The 21,885-nt window shown below is 45.4% G+C and overlaps 1 protein-coding gene across 2 annotated transcripts in view; it reads right to left on the reverse strand.

The window, feature by feature from the left end:
* Positions 1–5,414: 5,414 nt before the first annotated feature.
* The window catches only part of CDK17 (cyclin dependent kinase 17), a 164,001-nt gene continuing 147,530 nt past the window's right edge, over positions 5,415–21,885 (reverse strand). For both annotated transcript variants that reach the window (XM_034773222.1, XM_034773232.1), the window contains exons 11-17: positions 17,696–17,816; positions 17,061–17,158; positions 16,609–16,714; positions 9,378–9,420; positions 7,576–7,666; positions 6,948–7,025; positions 5,415–6,499 (exon numbers count right to left, since the gene is read on the reverse strand). In XM_034773222.1, the coding sequence (XP_034629113.1) occupies positions 6,462–6,499; positions 6,948–7,025; positions 7,576–7,666; positions 9,378–9,420; positions 16,609–16,714; positions 17,061–17,158; positions 17,696–17,816 (575 nt within the window). In that variant the 3' untranslated portion in view covers positions 5,415–6,461. The remainder of the gene's footprint in view (positions 6,500–6,947; positions 7,026–7,575; positions 7,667–9,377; positions 9,421–16,608; positions 16,715–17,060; positions 17,159–17,695; positions 17,817–21,885) is intronic.

Raw genomic sequence — 21,885 nt, forward strand, 5'->3', positions numbered from 1 at the left:
CCCTAAAAGAGGTGTCCGGAACAGGTTCCTCTTTACCTGCAGACTAAGGAGCAGCACAGGGAAGAGGAAGAGAATAAACCAAAACAAAGAGCAACTCTCTCTGAAAACAAACTAATGCCATTAAAACATGCAGTAGGATGGACATATTCAAGTCATTGGTTTGTTTACAGCCTGAAGACAGAGAAGCAAGCTGGCACCGCTTTGGTCTGCAAGGCAATGGAGGAAAAAGCAATAAGAAGAGAACTCTTCCAGTTAACAGTTTTGGTATTTAAGATTCAGCAGTAATACCCCATTACAATGAATAAAGGGAGTTCACAGCTCTCTTGCAGATAATTTGTTTCAGTATGTGGCAGGCAGACTGAACAAGGCCAACATTTGATTAGTTGCACTGTGAATGCTATCGACATGAGGAGGATTAGATGTTTATTTCTTAAATGAAAGCTTAGATTCTAGAGGATGCAGCAAAGGCTTGGTCTACACTAAACCCCCAAATCGAACTAAGGTACGCAACTTCAGCTACGTGAATAACGTAGCTGAAGTCGACGTACCTTAGTTCGAACTTACCGCCGCCCAGACCCGGCAGGCAGGCTCCCCCGTCGACTCCGCGTACTCCTCGCGGCGAGCAGGATTACCGGAGTTGACAGGGAGCACTTCTGAGTTCGATTTATCGCGTCCAGACAAGACGCGATAAATCGAACCCAGAAGTTCGATTGCCTGCCGCTGAACCAGCGCGGTAAGTATAGACAAGCCCTTCTTGGACATTTATTGCCCTACAGTGGTGTGCCCCTGAGAGAGCTGTTGAAAGAAAGAAAGAATGACAGAAGGAAAGAAAGAACGAAGTTTAAGAATTCTGAAGGGGACTGTAGTCATATACTGTGGACCTGGGATTCTAGAGAATATATCAGAATGTGTGGAAAATCTTAAATTAAGCGTTTTCCACATCCAAGAAACTCTTTTATATCTGCCAATGAAGGCATCAGAGGGGCAGTGTGTTCTAGTGACAGAACAATGGATTATGAATCTACAACAGCCAAACTCTAATCCTGGTTCTTCCAACACCAGCTCCCTCTGTGGCTTTGGACAAATCGCTAGTTCTCTCTAACTCACGAGATAAGAAAGCTGTTGGGTGAGATTTTCAAAAGACACAGATTCCTATCTACCATTTGGAAAATCTCCCCCATCATCATTTACATATCTGTGCTGTGAGGATCCATCAGTTAAAAGTACAATGCTTTGAAGAAAGTAAAAAATTGTAACTGCCAGGTATTGTTAGTATTAAACATAAAACCAAGTCGGTCACTGCACTGAAAAATATAAAAAATTTTCCAGGCAAAAATTATGTAAAAATTGAATTAAGGATGAGAACACATATCACTAATTTAAGGTAATACATGTTACAGAGATGTTGTAATCCCAAATCAAGTATTACAAATCCAGGAAATTCAGAGTTAAACTTAAAAGAACTATGGTACTGAAATAAAGAGACAGGGCACCCAAACAACCTTAACTCTGCTCTGTAATGACACCATTCAATAACCATATGATTAAACTATTTTACTTTGTGGTCTCCGATTAGGCTAAATTGTTTTTTTAAGACACATTAGATTTTTTTTTTCTCCCCCATGGTATCACTACAGAGCAAACTTAAGGTAGTTTACATGGCCTATCTGTATTTCCATACCTTAACTGTTTTGGATTTCTTTTAAGCCTAACTCTGAATTTCCTGGATTTATAATACTTGATTTTAGAATGATTACAACATCCCTGTAATACACTTTGCCCTAAATTACTGATAATGTACTCACTCTTAACTCTATCTTAACATTTTTTTGTTGGTCTAGGAATTTTCTTGTTTTTTTTTTTAATTACAACTTTCATACATAAATTCTAAACAAGAAACTCTAAAAGGATGCTATCATGTGTCTAATGATCTGTAGATGTGGAGTATGTCAATACATTTTTAAATTTTAACTTCTATAGGCTCCTTTTAACTTCTAAAAGAATTCAAAAAGAAACCCTGGCTGCTTTATGTAGGGTCACCATACGTCCGGATTTTCCCAGACATGTCCGGCTTTTTGGGCTCCAAATCCCCGTCCGGGGGGAAATCCCAAAAAGCCGGACATGTCCGGGAAAATCGGGACATGCGGAGCCAGCGGTGCCGGGCCGGGCCGGCGGTGCCGAGCCGGGGGCCGGGCTGGGGACCGGCAGTGCTGGGCGGGCTGGGGGTGCTCGACACCCCAGGGCCCGAGCCGACCCAGGCTGGAGACGCCGGGGGGGCCAGACTGGGCCGCGCCTCCTTCCCCCACCCCCACCTTACCTGCTTCAGGCTTCCCGCGAATCAAATGTTCGCGGGAAGCAGGGGAGGGGGCGGAGTTGGGGTGGGGACTTTGGGGAAGGGGTGGAGTTGGGGCGTGGGCGGGGCTGGGGCGGGGCCCCGTGGAGTGTCCTCCTTTTGGACACTCAAAATATGGTAACCCTAGCTTTATGCCACTATGGAGCAGAACAAAGCAGCCAAAGTTGGATTTAAACATGCATTGTTTCACTAGAGTAGTGCAAAGTAGTTGAACTGTACCCTTTCTGTCTTGCAAATTCCCTTTCTGCACCTCCTTGTATTTCCCAGCTCATACATCCTAATTCTCCTCCTCCTCCTCCTATCTCCTGCCTTCTTCAGATCTCCCTACATTCTCACGTCCGTGCGTACACACATGTACATTTCCCCCTATGTCATAAATCTCACCTATCCCTGCACGTGCCCACAAACATGCACACCTTTTCTGTTGAGCAGACTTGTTGCAACAGATTGCTTTTGAAAATAAATATAATTTAATGGTAATTTTTTCATAACTGCAAATTCAGCTTGCAGCAGAGGCTGGTGTATAAAATCTTCAGAGAAACTCATGAAAAACTGCCCTCTTTCAAAATGGCCTCCTTCTCCCATAGTTCTTAAAGCACATGAAGCCAAGATGCTCTTATGAAGATGGTGGTGCCCTATGTGGCTAGAGGGCAAAGAGGAACAAAAGTCCCACTGAGAACAATGAAAGAGAAATGCCCTTTTCAAAATGTCCACCTGAGGGAGCCTCTGGCTTCAATCCCATCAAGCACAATTGGAGATGGCAGCTATTCTGAAAAACAGGCAGTTCTACCATGGAATTCTCTGTACTACAACATTCTTCAGCTCCTGCTTAAGGAGAAATTTTAATAACGAAGAACAGGAAAAAATGTCTATTAACTCTAAATAAAACCCTTCAAATCTAGCCTATGCATAATATGTCAGTGAGTTTAAACTATACGGACAATTTAAGGAAACTGAATAATTTTGTTATTAATATCATTTGGGCCAAAAAATAAAAAAAGCCTGACACCAAATACTAAATTTCGTAAAGAACCTATTTTTTACTCCTAAAACAGTTAATGGATTCACTTGTAAATTCTCAGAAAAATTGTTCTATACTCAAAGTAACTGTAGTGATTTTATGGAGGATACACTGTATTTTTCATATATAAGCAAGAGAATGAATTCCTGCTTTGAGTGCAAAATGACTCATCCTTTATTAGGGAGGTGCCAGTTGTGACTCCACAAGAAGCTTCCAAACTTAAACGTTTTACTGATAAAAAGTTCTTACCCTTGAATCAGTAAAGAATGCCAAATTTTGATTTATTAGTCTTATGACTGTCATCTAGGCATAATTTAAAATGGAGTCTTATTAATGTTAATTCCTACTGTCTCCACATAGAGCATTTTATTCCAAATCTTGTTTAATTCGTATGTCCACAACTAGACAGTTTCTTCTGATATCTATCTTAGGAGATACAAGACACTTCAGTCTTTTTTTCTGCAAAGTTTACTAATACACTGCAGTCTATATCAGATTTCAATACTGAACGTACAAAAATATAAGTTATCTAGGGACAATCTTTTCAGTTCTTCCTCGCAGGAAAATTCTGCCCTTCGATGTACTTAGAGCTCTCCCACTGATATCAATGGGAGGCACATATATGCATTGGACCCTGAGTCTTAGGCAAAACGCCTACCTGACATCCGTGGGATGTTTCCTTTAACTGAAGAACTGAACTCTCAGTAATTACAATGAAGCCATTTTGCCTGGTAAAATCCCTTCTAGGAGCAGTTACTGAAGAGTCTGGCTGATGCCACTGCTACTGCTTCAATGTTATGAGAGTTAGTGATAAGCTAAGTTTAGAATCAATCTGCCCTGCTATTTATGGAGCTGGCTAAAAATGTACTAACAACTCCCCAAAAAACTGCAGTTCACCAAATCCATATTTTAACAACACAGAGCCTTGTAATTATAAACTTCAAAACAAAACCAAGGAATTCCATATAATATTTATACTTTCAAAAGTACAATATTAATACAGGTCTGTCAGTTAGAAATAACAGCAGTTTGTTAGGCCTACAGGGTTTCTTTAACATAAAACCAGTTTACAAATGCTGAAAAGCAGTAGTGGTCCAATATTCACCATTACACATGAGTTTGTCTCTTCCAGAAAATAAAAAAAAATCCCAATTAAATTTACCAGTATCAAGAAATATTAATAAAACGCTCCCAAACATGCCACAATCACTATTCACAAATAAAGTTAAAATGAAATATACAAAAATTCACTTAATACTGTTAAATAACAATAAACTACAAGATTTCCTGATCCGAAATGGTAGGACCCCTGAATGTTTTACAGTGAATGTCAGGAAAAAATTAAGTTATCTATGACTATATTCATGATATACCAGCCAAAGATTTACATGACCATTTCAAAATATACCAATAAAGATTTACAGTCTCTTTAAGATGCACTAAACAAATAAGTTCATAAAGGTAACACAAATGCTTAAAAATAGTTACCATTACCAAGGGTGTACTTATGATACTCACTGAGATGCATAAGCATAGTAGTAACATGTTTACTATCTCTGGTAAACAGATAACATCTAAGATCTTAAAAACCCTCTAAGTTCCCATGTTTTCAAATGTCTGTAGTATATAGTGAGTTCTTATCAAGTATGTACTTGCATCTTTCCAGTTGATTTCAAGTGAATACACCTCTACCCCGATAGAACGCGACCCGATATAACACGAATTCGGATATAACATGGTAAAGCAGCAGGGAGCCCCGGGCCGTTTAAAGCGCCACCCGAGCCCCGCTGTTTTACCGTGTTATATCCAAATTCGTATGGAGCCCCAGGCCCTTTAAATCACCCCCCAAGCCCAGCTGCCAGAGCCCGGGCTTGGGCGGTTATTTAAAGGGCCAGAGGCTCCGGCCACTGCGGGGAGCCCCAGGCCCTTTAAATCCCCGCTGCCGGAGCTCCGGCGGTGATTTAAAGGGCCCGGGGCTCCCTGCAGTGGCTGGAGCACCAGGCCCTTTAAATCACCTCCGAGGAAGCCGGTCCAGTCCGGCACGGTGTACCAGCTCTTGCCAGTACGTTGTACTGGACCGAACCCGATATAACGCGGTCTCACCTATAAGGAAGTGAGATTTTTTGGCCCCCGAGGACTGCGTTATATCGGGGTAGAGGTGTAATGTCGTAATGAGGGAGCAACAAGAGGGTGGGAAATGGGACATTATTCCCATGCTCTTGTAATTAGTCATCCTGTTCTCTTGTAAAGACAAAAATAGTTTCAAAAGAAAAACAGGGCATAATGTACATGAATGATCTTTTTACTATTTATATTTCTAACTAGGTTAAAAATCAGGTAAAAAAGTCATTGCATCAGGAGGAACCATATGCACAATAATGTGCAAATATCTTCAATCAGAGTAAATCCTGACAAAATTTATCATCCCATCTCCTTTACCTGTAACTGATATAAGATCTGAGAGCAAATAATAGATAACCATTCACTTGTTTGAATCAACTCTCTTAAAACAAAATGTGCTTTATAATATTTCATCTACTGTATTGCCAATGTTAAATAAGGAATTAAGTGCTATGAACTTAGAGTGTTAAAGATGATTCACCTATAGTCAAGCAAAGCTATGTTTACATTCCAGGAAACACTGCAGTTTAAAAAATACAAAACTGCAGCAGTAAAACAGTTTATGAAGAGAAACAGATGCATTCACATATTCTAAAGCCATTGCAACTTTTTCAGGCATTCAACTGTTGTGTTAACTATACAGACAGTAGTTATTTAGCAGCAATGATTCCGCAATAAATAATGCACTGTGTTTCTCAGTTCTGCACAAAAATTGCAGCTACAGTTACATCAATAGCTGTAACCTACTGGCTCTAATGGCAGAGGAGACCTTAAAACCAACTGTACAAAAAATTGTCACACTGTGACAACAAATATAAAAACATAATCTGCATGTTGGAAATAAAAAGACTCCACTGCGAAGAGGACAGTGTAGACAAACTGAGATTCCAAGTCCACCGAAAGAAACTTCAGTTCTGAGTCCTTGATTGATGAGATACTCTTGGGCTTGAAACTGCATTACCACCTTTAAAAAAGCATGCTCTGCCTTCTGTTCTTCCCATGTGCTAAAACAGAACATGAATTCTGTTAAAAAACTGAAGCATTCTTACAACACACACTGTTACACCACTCTCCTGAGATGTGTTTCTATAAGTGTCCTTTGCTGTAATATCTGATCCTATATTAAATCTCTTGCTAATGCAGTCCAGTGTATTCTCTGTCCTTTGCCGCAATATATTTGGTGCTCCTTCCATTGTGCATCAGGTAAGTTATTCAGCAGTCAGTCAGTGACTGTTTTTAAGTGCAGTTTTTATGCTACTTGTCCCTTCCCATCTCAAGTAAAACTCATTTGTTTTTGTATGCTTAACTGTATATGTATTTTATGAATCTGAATAAATAATTTCCATATATTCACAAAAATAATTTTTTACACATTATTTTCAGTTTATAGCGCATCTAGCACAGCACTCTAGATTGAAAACATGAGAAATACCATGATGAATGTTTCCATACCTGTCTCGGGGTAAGAGGAATTTCGAAAGCCAGGGTCTTTCTGCAACTGAATCTCTTTCAGACTGAATATTGAGACACCTGTAACAATAAAAGAAAATTAAGTTTGCACTCAAATGTGATTAAATTTTAATGACGAAATTCTATTCTCAGTTACACCAGTATAAATCTGGAAAAAGCGCATCCTCATCTGGAATAGATAAAACTACCTCCCCTAAAATGCTGATAAATATCTGAGCCCACTAATGTGCCTTGATATCTCATGAGTTTTCTTCATGAAGTGGGCACCCTGCAAGTAAAAACAAGACACACAAAAGTCTCACTCACAAATCTACTCATTATAAACTATATTTTTCTTCTATGCAAAGCAACAAAAATTTCTTTAACAACTCATGTAAATAGAAAATCCATTATATTTTGAATTTATGCTGTTGATTTGTCTTTCAGAGTTTTGCCTAAGAAAGTTACCCATGTAACATACTTTTATCTGTTTAAATACCGACAAACCATGTCAAAAGATCTTTGGTATTTTTAGAATTTAATTTAGATAATGCTTTGTGCTACTATTAATAAAATAAAGATATTATCAACCAAGGTCAATGGCACATTACTACTTTTTTATTTCTCTTACTTTCAGGCAAAGCATGTATCCTTGATCCTAGACTTCTGAAGTATGCGTGTTTCATGGCCTCTTCTGCCGAAACTCTTTTCTTAGATTCATACTGTTAACACAAAAGATTTAATCAAAAATATAATTTCGCTTTCCTTTCAGTTTTTCTAGGACAATTAATTAAAAGATTGAAATTGGGTTATTTGTATATGCTCATATTGAGCTGAAATGAAATAAGGTGTCTCTCTCACTCTTTTTACTAAGAAAACTTGTTGAGCATGCAAGAACCAATTTCAGGCACGAGCTGCAGGCAGTGTTTGAATAAAAGACAGATACAGCAGCAGGGTGCAACTTTCTTAATATTATACTAAGTACAGGCAGAATATCTTCAACTCATCTCACATACCACACATTTAACTGGGTCCATAGTTCAGTTACAGGGCTCCCACCATACAGCCAATGATTTGGGGCAGATTCCTCAGCCTAATCCCTAGGACTCAGCTTACATCTAAAATGACTTCCAATGTGGAAAGGAAGCACATACAGTCCAACTTGCTGCCTGAACGCAGAAAGGCAAAGCCTAACCATGAGGTGCACTTGTTAGCCAGAACCATATTTATTAAATTCATATGTATAATAAAATTACTGTACCTAAATGCTCTCTTTTTACATTCTATTTTTTTAAGATTTTAGTCTGATTCTTGGGTATCTTAACCTTCTTCTCTCCTTGGCACATTTTGCTGTTCACTATGTGCTACAAGCCTAGGTTTGCTGAATTCAGCTTTAATTATTAACCAATGTAGTGAGAATTCAGCTATATGGATTACTTTTTATTTTATAAAAGCCAGGAAAAGAAAAATGTGGCCATGTAAAATTAGAGAACAATCCCTGAACTCTTGGGGAGTAAGTGGACTACAACCCACTCAGTTAGCCACCACTAAGGCTATGATTTAGTCACATAGGTCACGGCAGTGACGGATTCCATGACTTTGCTGGACCTCCGTGGCCTCTAGGGATTCAGAAGGAGGCGGGACTGTGTATCTCTCCCCTGCAACAGGTGCTGGCTGGAACAAGGACCCTGCAGCCCTAGCCCCACGGCTTCCTCCGGGAGCTGCAGCTGAGGCCGTGTGCCCCTGCCCGGCGTTGTCCAAGACTTGGTGGGGTCTGCAACTGGGGCTGTGAGCTGCAGCCCCACTGCATTCCAAGCTTGATGGGGGCTGCGTGCCCTAGCCCTGCAGCCTCCCGGGCTTGGCGGGGCTGCGCACCCCAGCCTCGCGGCATCCCGGGCTTGGTGGGGCTGCAGCCAGGGCCGTGCGCCCCAGCCCCGGAGGCTGCAGCTGGGACTGTGTGCCCCCGCCACTGCGGCCGGGACTTGGCTGGGGCTGCAGTAGGGCTGCACATCCCTGCCTGGCAGCTGGGCCAGCTCTGGAGCAAGGTCTGTAACACCGATGGCTGCGCCCCCCACTGCAGCCACTGGAGTCGGGGCTGTGCCCTCTGCCATGGCGGGAGGGCTCAGCCTGTCAGCTCCACCCCACAATGGAACTCCATTCCTCCCCCATACCTAGCCCTGCCTCTGGTTATTTTTAGTAACGTAACTGACAGTTCACAGGCTCTGTGAATTTTTGTTTATTCCCTGTTCATGACTTTTACTAAAGTAACTGAAAAAATCTTAGCCTTAGCCAACACACAGTGAACCTGTCATCAACTATACTTAATGCCCTAGTCAAACTTCAACTGCATATATGATATAACTGATTTTGTGGATTTGAGCCTTTAAAAAGGAATCCAAAAATACATTTTAAAAGACATGGAAAGCATCTTACCTGAAGAAACTTTGCTATCAATTCAATTCCTTCGGAGTCTAGCCTAGAAATAACAAAAAACACCAAATAGTTTAGTGAGCAATATTCATAAGTGCAGAGTTAGAATGGAGTGGATTTCATAAGATTATATCCCACTTCAAAACAAAATTAATTTAATTAAAAATTAAAGTAATACTTACACCTGAACATCTTCTGTGTGTTTGTGTATATGTATATGTACGTACATAAAGATATCCCAACATCTCAAAAGACTGACTGTGAACACGAGTTGTAGAATTTACTGATGATAAATCAGTGGGGAGATAGAGAAGGACCCTGACCCTTGGATTGTGACTCAATAGTCTGACAAGGTCACCTGACATTAGCAATTTTATTGTTTCCCAATAGTTTTTAAAACCTAAACCCACTGATTGGATAGGAGAGCAAGAGTGCAAACCTATGTTTCTTTACAATCAAAAGAAACGTGCTCCATCATGTGTTTGGCTTTGCTGAAAAGTTCAGTTATGGCAATAATACTTGAAATGTACTAGATACAGACTCTTCAGATTCCTAACCAGGGCTTTAGAACCACCACAGAAGAGACTGCATCAAAGAATTCTTCCCAGATTTTACAATAATCCTACCACATGATGGGACAGGACTTTGGGAATTCAGTAGGTGCAATGTGAATAGTCCTACTATGTAGACATTATAAATAACACTTATAGTTATATATGCCACTATTGAGTCTCAGTGTTTGGATTTACAGTGCTCTGAGTAATCAGGAACTCAGCAGTGCTAAATCTCAAATTAATGAACTCTGCTAGATACCATTAACTTCAGCCTATAGCAAGATAGTTTGACATGTGGTCTTTTAAGGGACATATAGTTAACATGTAACAGCACAGTACACATGGAAAAAGACGGTTACTCACCGTTGTAACTGTTGTTCTTCAAGATGTGTTGCTCATATCCATTCCATTAGGTGTGTGCGCGCCGCGTGCACGATCGTCGGAAGATTTTCTACCCTAGCAACACCGGCGGGTCGGCTGTGGAGCCCCCTAGAGTGGTGCCTTCATGGCGCTGAATATATACCCCAGCCGACCCGGCGCCCCCTCAGTTCCTTCTTGCCGGCTACTCCGACAGTGGGGACGGGGGGCGGGTTTGGAATGGATATGAGCAACACATCTCGAAGAACAACAGTTACAACGGTGAGTAACAGTCTTTTCTTCTTCGAGTGCTTGCTCATATCCATTCCATTAGGTGACTCCCAAGCCCAACTTAGGTGGTGGGGTCGGAGTGAGACATTGCTGTGTGCAAAACTGCTGACCCGAATGCAGCATCGTCCCTGGACTGCTGCACTAGTGCATAGTGAGCTGTAAACGTGTGGACTGATGACCAAACCGCCGCTCTACAAATGTCCTGGATCGGAACATGTGCCAGGAAAGCAGTCAAAGAGGCTTGGGCCCTCGTGGAGTGAGCGGTGAGGTGCGGTGCTGAGACACCTGCCAGGTCATAGCAAGTCCGGATGCAAGACGTAATCCAGGAGGATAGTCGTTGTGAGGAGACCGGTGAGCCTTTCATTCGGTCGGCCACTGCAACGAAGAGTTGCGTCGTCTTTCTAAAGTGCTTTGTGTGGTCAATATAGAAGGCCAGGGCCCTTCGTACGTCCAGGGAATGCAAACGTTGATCCTGGCGAGTGGCATGTGGTTTGGGATAAAAGACCGGGAGAAATATGTCCTGGTTGATATGAAATGGAGAAACCACCTTAGGGAGAAAGGCAGGATGTGGACGAAGCTGCACTTTATCCTTATGGAAAACTGTATAAGGGGGCTCGGATGTAAGCGCCCTGAGTTCAGAAACGCGCCTTGCTGAGGTGATGGCTACGAGGAAGGCTGTCTTCCAGGATAGGTACAAAAGTGAACAGGTGGCTAGTGGTTCGAATGGAGGACCTGTGAGTTTGGAGAGAACCAGATTAAGGTCCCACGTCGGGACGGGCTGACGCTGTTGTGGGTACGTCCGGTCTAAGCCCTTGAGGAATCTAACGACCATCGGGTTAGAGAATACCGAGGACGCGAGTTCCCCTGGGTGAAAGGCTGATATAGCAGCCAGGTGAACTCTGATTGAAGATATCGCCAACCCTTGCTGTTTTAGGGAGAGGAGATATTCCAAGATGAGAGGAATAGGTGCCTGCAACGGGGGCGTGGCTCGTTGTTCGCACCAACAGGAGAACCGTTTCCACTTGGCCAGGTACGTGGTCCGTGTTGAGGGCTTCCTACTGCTTAGCAGAATCTGTTGGACAGAGTGCGAGCATTGCCGCTCTGCCTGGGTGAACCATGGAGCAGCCACGCTGTGAGGTGGAGTGATTGCAGGTCGGGGTGACACAGCCGACCGTGGTCCTGGGAAATGAGATCCGGACATAATGGAAGCGGGATCGGTGTCTGAACCGAGAGTTCCAACAGCGTGGTGTACCAATGTTGTCTCGGCCACGCTGGAGCGATCAGAATTACCTGTGCCTGGTCTCTGCGCAATTTGAGCAGTACCTTGTGGACCAGAGGAAACGGAGGGAATGCATAAAACAGGTGGTCTTTCCAGGGAAGGAGAAACGCATCCGAGAGGGAGCCCGGAGCTCGACCTTGTAGGGAGCAGAATACGTGGCACTTCCTGTTGTCTCGAGATGCAAACAGGTCTATCTGGGGAAACCCCCACTTCTGGAAGATGGAATGTATGATGTCCGGACGGATAGACCACTCGTGCGTCTGGAAGGATCTGCTGAGTCGGTCCGCCAGAGTGTTCTGGACTCCAGGGAGGAACGATGCCGTGAGATGAATTGAGTGGGCGATGCAGAAGTCCCACAGGCGAATGGCCTCTTCGCATAGAATTGATGAACGTGCTCCTCCTTGCTTGTTGATGTAAAACATGGCCGTGGTGTTGTCGATGAGAACTAACACACAGCGGCCACGTAGGAGATTGAGAAATGCCTGGCACGCCAGGCGCACCGCCATCAGTTCCCGAACATTGATGTGCAGGGCTAACTGGGGTGCAGTCCACAGGCCCTGGGTATGGTGTTCGTTGAGATGGGCGCCCCAACCCAGAGATGAAGCGTCTGTGACCAGGTGCAGAGAGGGTTGTGGGGCGTGAAATGGCATCCCCTCGCAGACCACATTGTGATCTAGCCACCAGGTGAGGGAGGCCAGGACCGAGTTCGGGACCGTGACCACCATGTTCAGGCTGTCCCGATGTGGACGGTATATTGATGACACCCAGGTCTGGAGTGGGCGAAGCCGAAGTCTGGCATGCCTGGTTACGTACGTGCAGGAAGCCATGTGACCCAGCAGGGTAAGGCACGACCTCACCGTGGTAGTTGGGAAGGCCTTGAGCCCTTGAATGAGGTTCATGATGGTGCCAAAGCGGTTGTCTGGCAGGATGGCTTGTGCACGTCTGGAGTCTAGAACTGCGCCGATGAATTCTATTCTCTGGGTAGGTTCTAGAGTGGATTTGTCCTTGTTGAGTAGGATGCCCAACTCGTTGAATGTGTGCACTATTCTGTGGACGTGAGCTTGAACTTGCTCTTTGGTGCGACCGCGTACCAGCCAGTCGTCTAGGTACGGGAACACCTGTATCCCTTGCCGACGAAGGTACGCTGCCACGACAGCCATACATTTCGTGAACACTCTTGGGGCCGAGGATAGGCCGAAGGGAAGGACTGCAAATTGGTAGTGCACCGTGTTTACCACGAATCGCAGGAAGCGTCTGTGAGGTGGGTAGATTGAGATGTGAAAGTATGCGTCTTTCATGTCGAGGGCGGCGAACCAGTCTCCAGGATCGAGGGAAGGGATAATGGCCCCCAAAGAGACCATGCGGAACTTCAACTTTACTACGAATTTGTTGAGTCCGCGCAAGTCCAAGATGGGCCGCAGACCTCCTTTGGACTTGGGGATCAGGAAGTAACGGGAATAAAATCCCCTGCCCCTTAACTCTATCGGAACCTCCTCTATGGCTCCCATGGCCAGGGGCGTAGAAACCTCCTGTATAAGAAGTTGCTCGTGAGAAGGGTCCCTGAAGAGGGACGGGGAAGGGGGGTGGGAGGGGGGGATAGAAGAAAACTGGATAGCGTATCCCCTCTCCACCGTGCGGAGGACCCAACGGTCCGAAGTTATAAGGGACCAAGCACGGTGGAAGTGGGAGAGACGATCCCGAAAGGAGGGGGCTGGATCCTGGGGGATGACTGGGGCGCCGTCCTCGACCGCACCTTCAAAAGTTCTGCCTGGGGCCTGAAGGTGGTCTAGGTGGCCCCTGGTTCTGGCCGGGTTGAGGGCCGGTCCACCTTCTCCTACCACCTCGCCCTCGCCTCCGGGCCGAGTCTTGTCTCTGACGAGGCGGGGGGGGGGGGGTAGAAGCGCTGAGGCTGCGGCCTAAACGGTCTGCGCTGAGGTCCCACAACATGCATCCCCAGGGAGCGCATGTTTGTTCTCGAGTCCTTGAGGCTCTGCAGGCGAGAGTCCGTCTTGTCCGAGAACAATCCATGTCCCTCAAAGGGCAGATCCTGTAGGGTTTGCTGCAGCTCCGGAGGCAAACCCGAAACTTGAAGCCAGGAGATCCTCCGCATAGCGATACCCGAAGCCAGGGTCCTCGCAGCCGAGTCCGCTATGTCCAAGGAGGCCTGCAAGGAGGTCCGAGCCACCTTCTTACCCTCCTCTACCATGGCTCCAAACTCTTCCCTGGACTCTTGGGGGATCAACTCCTTAAACTTCCCCATAGAGTTCCAGGAGTTAAAATTGTAGCGGCTCAGTAGCGCCTGTTGGTTCGCCGCTCTAAGTTGCAGCCCTCCGGCTGAGTAAACCTTACGGCCAAACAAATCGAGCCGCTTAGCCTCTTTTGATTTAGGCGCTGCCGCCTGCTGGCCGTGGCGCTCTCGTGCGTTCACTGATGCCACCACCAGTGAACACGGTTGGGGGTGGGTATACAAGTACCCGTAGTCCTTAGACGGGACAAAGTATTTCCTTTCCACCCCTCTCGCTGTGGGTGGGATAGAGGCAGGAGTTTGCCATATCGTATCCGCATTGGTTTGAATCGTGCGGATCAGGGGTAACGCCACCCTCGATGGGGCATCCGCTCCGAGGATGTTCACGATAGGGTCCTGCACTTCCACTATCTCCTCCACCTGCAGGTCCATATTACGGGCCATCCTACGCAGGAGATCCTGGTGAGCCCGAAGATCTATCGGAGGGGGACCTGTACATGAAGTGCCCGCCACTGCCTCATCCGGAGAGGAGGAGGAAGATGCCTCCGGTGGTACTGGATCCAAGGGGGGGTCCTGATCCCCCTGCTCTTGGGCCGGAGCATCACCTGTACTTGGGTCTATGGTGTCAGGTAGCGTGGACACGGAAGCCTCCATGCCCCCTGGCGGAGGCCGAGAGATGGTGGATTCTGGGGCCCTTCTAACCGAGTGACCCGAGCGAGAGGTCGATGGTATTGGAGCCCCTTGCTCCTGGTGGTACGCCCACGGGGTCCAAAACGACCAGTGAGATGGTCCATGAGAGTGGTCCTCTGCCATCTCCTGCCAATGGCCCAAGTTCCGTTCCTCGGCTTGCCCTTGAGGGGGGTATGCCGATCTCGACAGGTCCTCCGAGGAGCGAGACACTGATCTTGACGGCCATGGCGGTGCCGAAAGAGACGAAACGATCCCCGTGGGCTGCGGTGCCGCACGGTACCGGTCCGGAGATGATCTATCTCTGCGCGGTGCCGGCGAACGGTGCCGGGACCGCGATCGGTGCCGATGACCTCGTCGGTGCCGGGAGTCGGATCTGGACCTTGACGAGGACCTGGAGTATGCCCGGTGCCGGGAGCGGCCTCTCGACGTCGAGCGTCGACTGTAGCGGTGCCGAGAACTACGTCTCGACGTTGATCGGTGCCGACGATCATAGCGGTGCCGAGACGTAGAACGGTGCCGCGACGAAGATCTTGGCCGCGAGTACGACCGGTGCCGAGGTGATATTCGGTGCTGGGACTGCGAGCGGCGTGGGGACCTGCTTCTGGACCTGGACCGGTGCCGAGGTTCCAGCCCTTGTGATGGAGGGCGCATCAAGGCAGGTTTCCCCCTTGACTGGACCGGGCGAGTCAACGGTGCCGTCGGTGCCAGTGGTTGAGGCGGTGCCGGCTCCGTGAGAGCTATCAAGTCTCTCGCCGCCACGAAGGTCTCCGGAGTCGACGGGAGTTGTATTACCGCCGTCTCGGTGGAGACGCTATCTGCACCGGACTCAACGGCCTCGGTGCCGGAGTCGACAGTGCTGGAGGCACCTGTTTCCGGTGCTCCACCGGCGCACTCGGCTCTACCCCCGGCACTGGGGGAGCCGGCGTCTTCGGCACAGAGGTCCCCGTCTTATGGGCTTTTTTATGCCCCGGGGATAATGACCGGCGTCGAGGTACCTGCTGCGGTGCCGATGAGGTCCGGTGCCGGGGAGGTTTTTCCGACACCACCCGCGCTGTCGGCATTGCCGGTGCTGCTGGGGCACTGCGCACCGAGGCGCTAGGCGCCGGGGCCTGGCTCGTAGAGGGAGTGTCCGGGCTAAGTGCCGCCTCCATCAGGAGTTGCCGGAGCCGAAAGTCCCGCTCTTTCTTGGTCCTTGGTCTGAAGGCCTTACAGATCTTGCACTTATCTGTTTGGTGGGACTCTCCCAGGCACTTCAGACAGGAGTCGTGCGGGTCGCTCGTGGGCATAGGTTTAGCGCAGGAGGTGCACTGCTTGAAGCCGGGAGCTCTGGGCATGAGCCCGGGCCCGCGGCCGGGGGAGAAAGGGGGAGACGACCCCCTTAGTCCCCTGGACTATAATAACAAATCTGACAACTTTAAAGCTACTTAACTATTAAACTACAAACACTAGAACTATAACTATAACTACAAATGCGAATAACTAACTAAGCTAGGGAGAGTGGAGAACAGCTATGCCGCGCTCCACAGTTCCAACGACCGTCAGGGGCGGTAAGAAGGAACTGAGGGGGCGCCGGGTCGGCTGGGGTATATATTCAGCGCCATGAAGGCGCCACTCTAGGGGGCTCCACAGCCGACCCGCCGGTGTTGCTAGGGTAGAAAATCTTCCGACGATCGTGCACGCGGCGCGCACACACCTAATGGAATGGATATGAGCAAGCACTCGAAGAAGAACTTATTCTTGTGTAAAAATAGGTGCACAGACACAAAAATATAGCAGCCACTGTACAAGTAGAAATTCTAGTAATGAAACATAAAATACCTTGGTGCATGGTTGATTAGAGGCTGTGGTTTGTATTTGGGAAAGTTGTAGTTCCTAAATTCATCATTGGAAGAAATGCCCGGCCATGTTTCTTGAGAAGGAGTTCCTGTGTTTAAATCAAAACAAATTAAATCTATATAAGTTATATTAATCATAGGCAAGACTTAGAAATAAATTTTAAGCATTTAGCCCTGTAACGTATCACCATCAAAAAGGGACGACTGTTTTCCAACTTCAGTCATTTTGTTTAAAATGTACCAATTCAACCTTATACAAAATGAGTAACGTTGTATTCATCTTCACCTAAATGCAACATCAAAGTTTATTCCCTCTTTATAGAAAAAGGATCTGCTCTGTACCTTGTAGTTACAAATTCTTTTTAAAAAATCCTCTCTTAGAAGGGTGAAGTAAATCTACAAGTGTAATATTATTGGTAACAATATTCAATTTACCCAAAAGTCTGAAAATTAAGTGCAGTTCATCTTCAACAGTTGAACCAGGAAAGAGAGGTCTTCCAGATGCCATTTCGAAAAATATGCATCCAACACCCCTTTATAAAGACAAAGAAAAAGAAAGATGAATAAGTAAGAAAGAAAAAAATAAACTAAAAAAAACTTATCTTTTAAAACATTCAGCTCCTCAATATCTTTGTGGATTAACAATATTTGCCATTAACTATATGCCTCTATTGGAAATATTGATGTAAATGAGGAAAATAACAGCCAAACAGTTCACAAGTGCTAAACAAAACCTCTGCAATACATAGATTATATATTTTCCTTCCAAAACACACACACACAAAGCAAAGGGAACTACGATAAACTAAACATTTAAAATAAATATTTAATCAATATAATATCATAATGCCATCATGTCAAACTGGATTTAAATATTGAATCGCACTATTGATGCATTGTTAGCAACTTTCTTTATTAACAATTTTATTTATCATATCTTAAATGTAACCCTGTAGAAGTTGTCTGAAATTCTGAGGGAGCCGTTATACTCCGTTATAAGAATTAACAGACAGTTATAACACATCAACTTGAGTATGAACAAAATTAAAATCTGACCAAAAGAAACCTACCACATGTCAATTTGAGTTGAATATTCTGAAGATCCAAGGAGAACATCAGGTGGCCTGTACCATAATGTGACAACTTCATTGGAGTAGGTCTTTGTAGGAACAGACTTCGCTCTAGCCAAACCTTCATAAAAATAAAAATGTAATGTGTTTTTTCTGTAATGGTATCTACCATTTCCCTCAATTAAAATATTGTATACATCTATTTGCTTTTGTTTGTGCTTTCTTGGCTTCCTCATTTTTAGTCTGAAGCAGTGCTAAGTGGTGCAAAGCAGTGACATTATTGCAAGCATCTTAAAAATGAATGAAATCATACTGACCATTCACAACATCCATTATCTCTTATCCAAAAGGAATAGCATTCTTTCAGAGTGACGGTTGTTGTGTTGTGATGAAATATGCATTACTTTATACGTGAGAATCATTTGCTTATCATGTGGGCAGTGTAAGATTTACAATGGTCTTAATTATTCATTTCCTTACTTTTAAGTGCTTGTGTTTTGTAAGTGACGTGATAGATCAGGATATTATCATTCAGCAACCCAAATTTTTTTTTAAAGTGTTTCACTTTTGAAATAAATGTAAAATATTGCTACAATTAGGCTTAGCAAAATTTAATTTTTTAAAAATCATTTTGATGGACAATATTGATGGTTATTGTTATGCTTTTTTATTTTTGTTTTTATGGATTTAACTTTTCACTGTTGCAGGAAATGAAGGGACTCACCCATTGGAGGGGTTAGACAATTATTTAATGACACCAGACATTGAGATTCAAAAAGTTAAAGCTTTATAACTGTTAAAACACAAACTGTCAATATCATATAACAAAAAATACAAAGTAAATATCCTTAAATCAAACCCTAATAACTTTTCAAACAGCATTTTTCTTGCTTTCATAAATTTCAGTTATCATCAATGAGCTTGTGTTTGTCAGTCTGTTTGTTTGTTTTGGTTGTTTGAAGGACCGTGTGCTGTGGCTGGCAGTTGGAAGGTTTGAAAGCTAGAAGTCTCTGGTAAGTGGCTGAGCCTTTATCAGTGGGCGGGGCATTCATACAGGCCAGGGCTTTATAAAGCAGAGCACAAGCGACCAGGGGCTGCTAACAGGGAGTTTCGCAAGGGAGTTTGGAAGGGGAGCAGGAAGGGGGTGAGGGTCCCTTGCCGGTTCCATCTGTTTTCTCTTGATTCCCCTTAATACCTATAAAGCAACTACATTCATAACTTTTCGCTTAAACAACCCTTTCAGCTGACAGGGGGCTGCAGACGGGAGTTTGACAGAGGGAGGCTTACGATGGTTAGGAAGACCCGCAACACCTGTGCCAGCACTGCTGCTGTCTCCTCCACCTGTGCCTGTAGCCAGACAGAGTGCCTAAGCATGGATGCCTCTACCCAGATCCTGGTGTGGTTTTGCAGAGACTGTAACTTGCAATTTCCACTTACTGATATCCAGGCTGGGGGGACCATCCAATGTGAGAGGTGCCTGCTGGTGGAATCTCTCAGGCAGCAGGTGGGAGAGCTACAGGAGGAGGTGGCTAGGTTGAGGAGCATCCGTATCCATGAGCAATTCCTCGACAGTGTCCATGTGGAGACAGCTGAGGTAGCTGTCCCAGTACACAGGACTGCTGATACACCACTGGTGGAGGAGGAGATGGCTCAGGGTGGACACTGGCAGCTGGTTACTTCTGGCAGCAGGCAGTGCTCCACCCTTGCTCCGAACCCTCCTGCCGTGGTTATAGGTAACCGTTATGCTCTTCTTGACACAGGAAAGAAGGAATCACTCCCTACAGTAAAAGAGGAGAAGCCTCGTACCCCTAAGGCTGGAAAGTCTGCTGCCACCACTGCAAATAGGAAACGTAGGGTAGTGGTGGTTGGAGACTCTCTGCTGAGGGGGACGGAGGCGCCCATCTGTCGCCCTGACATCTCATCTCGGGAGGTATGCTGCCTGCCGGGGGCCCGTATCCGAGACGTTACGGAGGCATTGTCGAGGATTATCCAGCCCTCTGACTACTACCCCATGCTACTCATCCATGTGGGCACAAATGATACTGCGCGGTGTGACACTGAGCGGATCAAGAGTGACTACAGGGCTCTGGGAGTACGGGTGAAGGAGTTTGGAGCGCAGGTGGTATTCTCTTCAATTCTTCCTGTCAAAGGTAGGGGCCCGGGCAGAGACAGATGCATCATGGAGGTGAATGCCTGGCTGCGAAGATGGTGTCGCCAGGAGGGCTTTGGCTTCCTAGACCACGGGATGCTATTCGAGGAAGGACTGCTAGGCAGAGATGGCGTTCACCTTTCGAGGAGAGGAAAGACCCTATTCGGACACAGACTGGCTAACCTAGTGAGGAGGGCTTTAAACTAGGTTCGACGGGGACAGGTGAGCAAAGCCCACAGGTAAGTGGGGAACATGGAGACCGGGGAGATGGGTCGGAAACGAGAGGGAGTGTGGGCCATATTGGCAGAGAGAAAGGAGAGTCAGGACAAAACCGGGAGGAAAGATCAAACCAGTATCTTAGATGCGTATATACAAATGCGAGAAGTATGGGGAATAAGCAGGAAGAACTGGAAGTGCTAATAAATAAATACAACTATGACATTGTTGGCATCACTGAAACTTGGTGGGATAATACACATGATTGGAATGTTGGTGTGGATGGGTACAGCTTGCTCAGGAAGGATAGACAGGGGAAAAAGGGAGGAGGTGTTGCCTTATATATTAAAAATGTACACACTTGGACTGAGGTAGAGATGGACATAGGAGACGGAAGTGTTGAGAGTCTCTGGGTTAGGCTTAAAGGGGCAAAAAACAAGGGAGATGTCCTGCTAGGAGTCTACTACAGGCCACCTAACCAGGTGGAAGAAGTGGATGAGGCTTTTTTCAAGCAACTAACAAAATCATCCAAAGCCCAAGATTTGGTGGTGATGGGGGACTTCAACTATCCGGATATATGTTGGGAGAATAACACAGCGGGGCACAGACTATCCAACAAATTCTTGGACTGCATTGGGGACAACTTTTTATTTCAGAAGGTTGAAAAAGCTACTAGGGGGGAAGCTGTTCTAGACTTGATTTTAACAAATAGGGAGGAACTCGTTGAGAATGTGAAAGTAGAAGGCAGCCTGGGTGAAAGTGATCATGAAATCATAGAGTTTGCAATTCTAAAGAAGGGTAGAAGGGAGAACAGCAAAATAGAGACAATAGATTTCAGGAAGGCAGATTTTGGGAAGCTCAGAGAGCTGATGGGTAAAGTCCCATGGGAATCAAGACTGAGGGGAAAAACAACTGAGGAGAGTTGGCAGTTTTTCAAAGGGACACTATTAAGGGCCCAAAAGCAAGCTATTCCACTGGTTAGCAAAGATAGAAAATGTGGCAAAAGACCACCTTGGCTTAACCACGAGATCTTGCACGATCTAAAAAATAAAAAGGAGTCGTATAAAAAATGGAAACTAGGACAGATTACAAAGGATGAATATAGGCAAACAACACAGGAATGCAGGGGCAAGATTAGAAAGGCAAAGGCACAAAATGAGCTCAAACTAGCTACGGGAATAAAAGGAAACAAGAAGACTTTTTATCAATACATTAGAAGCAAGAGGAAGACCAAAGACAGGGTAGGTCCACTGCTTAGTGAAGAGGGAGAAACAGTAACAGGAAACTTGGAAATGGCAGAGATGCTTAATGACTTCTTTGTTTCGGTCTTCACCGAGAAGTCTGAAGGAATGCCTAACATAGTGAATGCTAATGGGAAGGGGGTAGGTTTAGCGGATAAAATAAAAAAAGAACAAGTTAAAAATCACTTAGAAAAGTTAGATGCCTGCAAGTCACCCGGGCCTGATGAAATGCATCCTAGAATACTCAAGGAGCTAATAGAGGAGGTATCTGAGCCTCTAACTATTATCTTTGGAAAGTCATGGGAGACGGGAGAGATTCCAGAAGACTGGAAAAGGGCAAATATAGTGCCCATCTATAAAAAGGGAAATAAAAACAACCCAGGTAACTACAGACCAGTTAGTTTAACTTCTGTGCCAGGGAAGATAATGGAGCAAGTAATTAAGGAAATCATCTGCAAACACTTGGAAGGTGGTAAGGTGATAGGGAACAGCCAGCATGGATTTGTGAAGAACAAATCATGTCAAACCAATCTGATAGCTTTCTTTGATAGGATAACGAGCCTTGTGGATAAGGGTGAAGCGGT

Source organism: Trachemys scripta, chromosome 1 (genome assembly GCF_013100865.1).
Source record: "Trachemys scripta elegans isolate TJP31775 chromosome 1, CAS_Tse_1.0, whole genome shotgun sequence".
Taxonomy (NCBI): Eukaryota; Metazoa; Chordata; order Testudines; family Emydidae; genus Trachemys; species Trachemys scripta.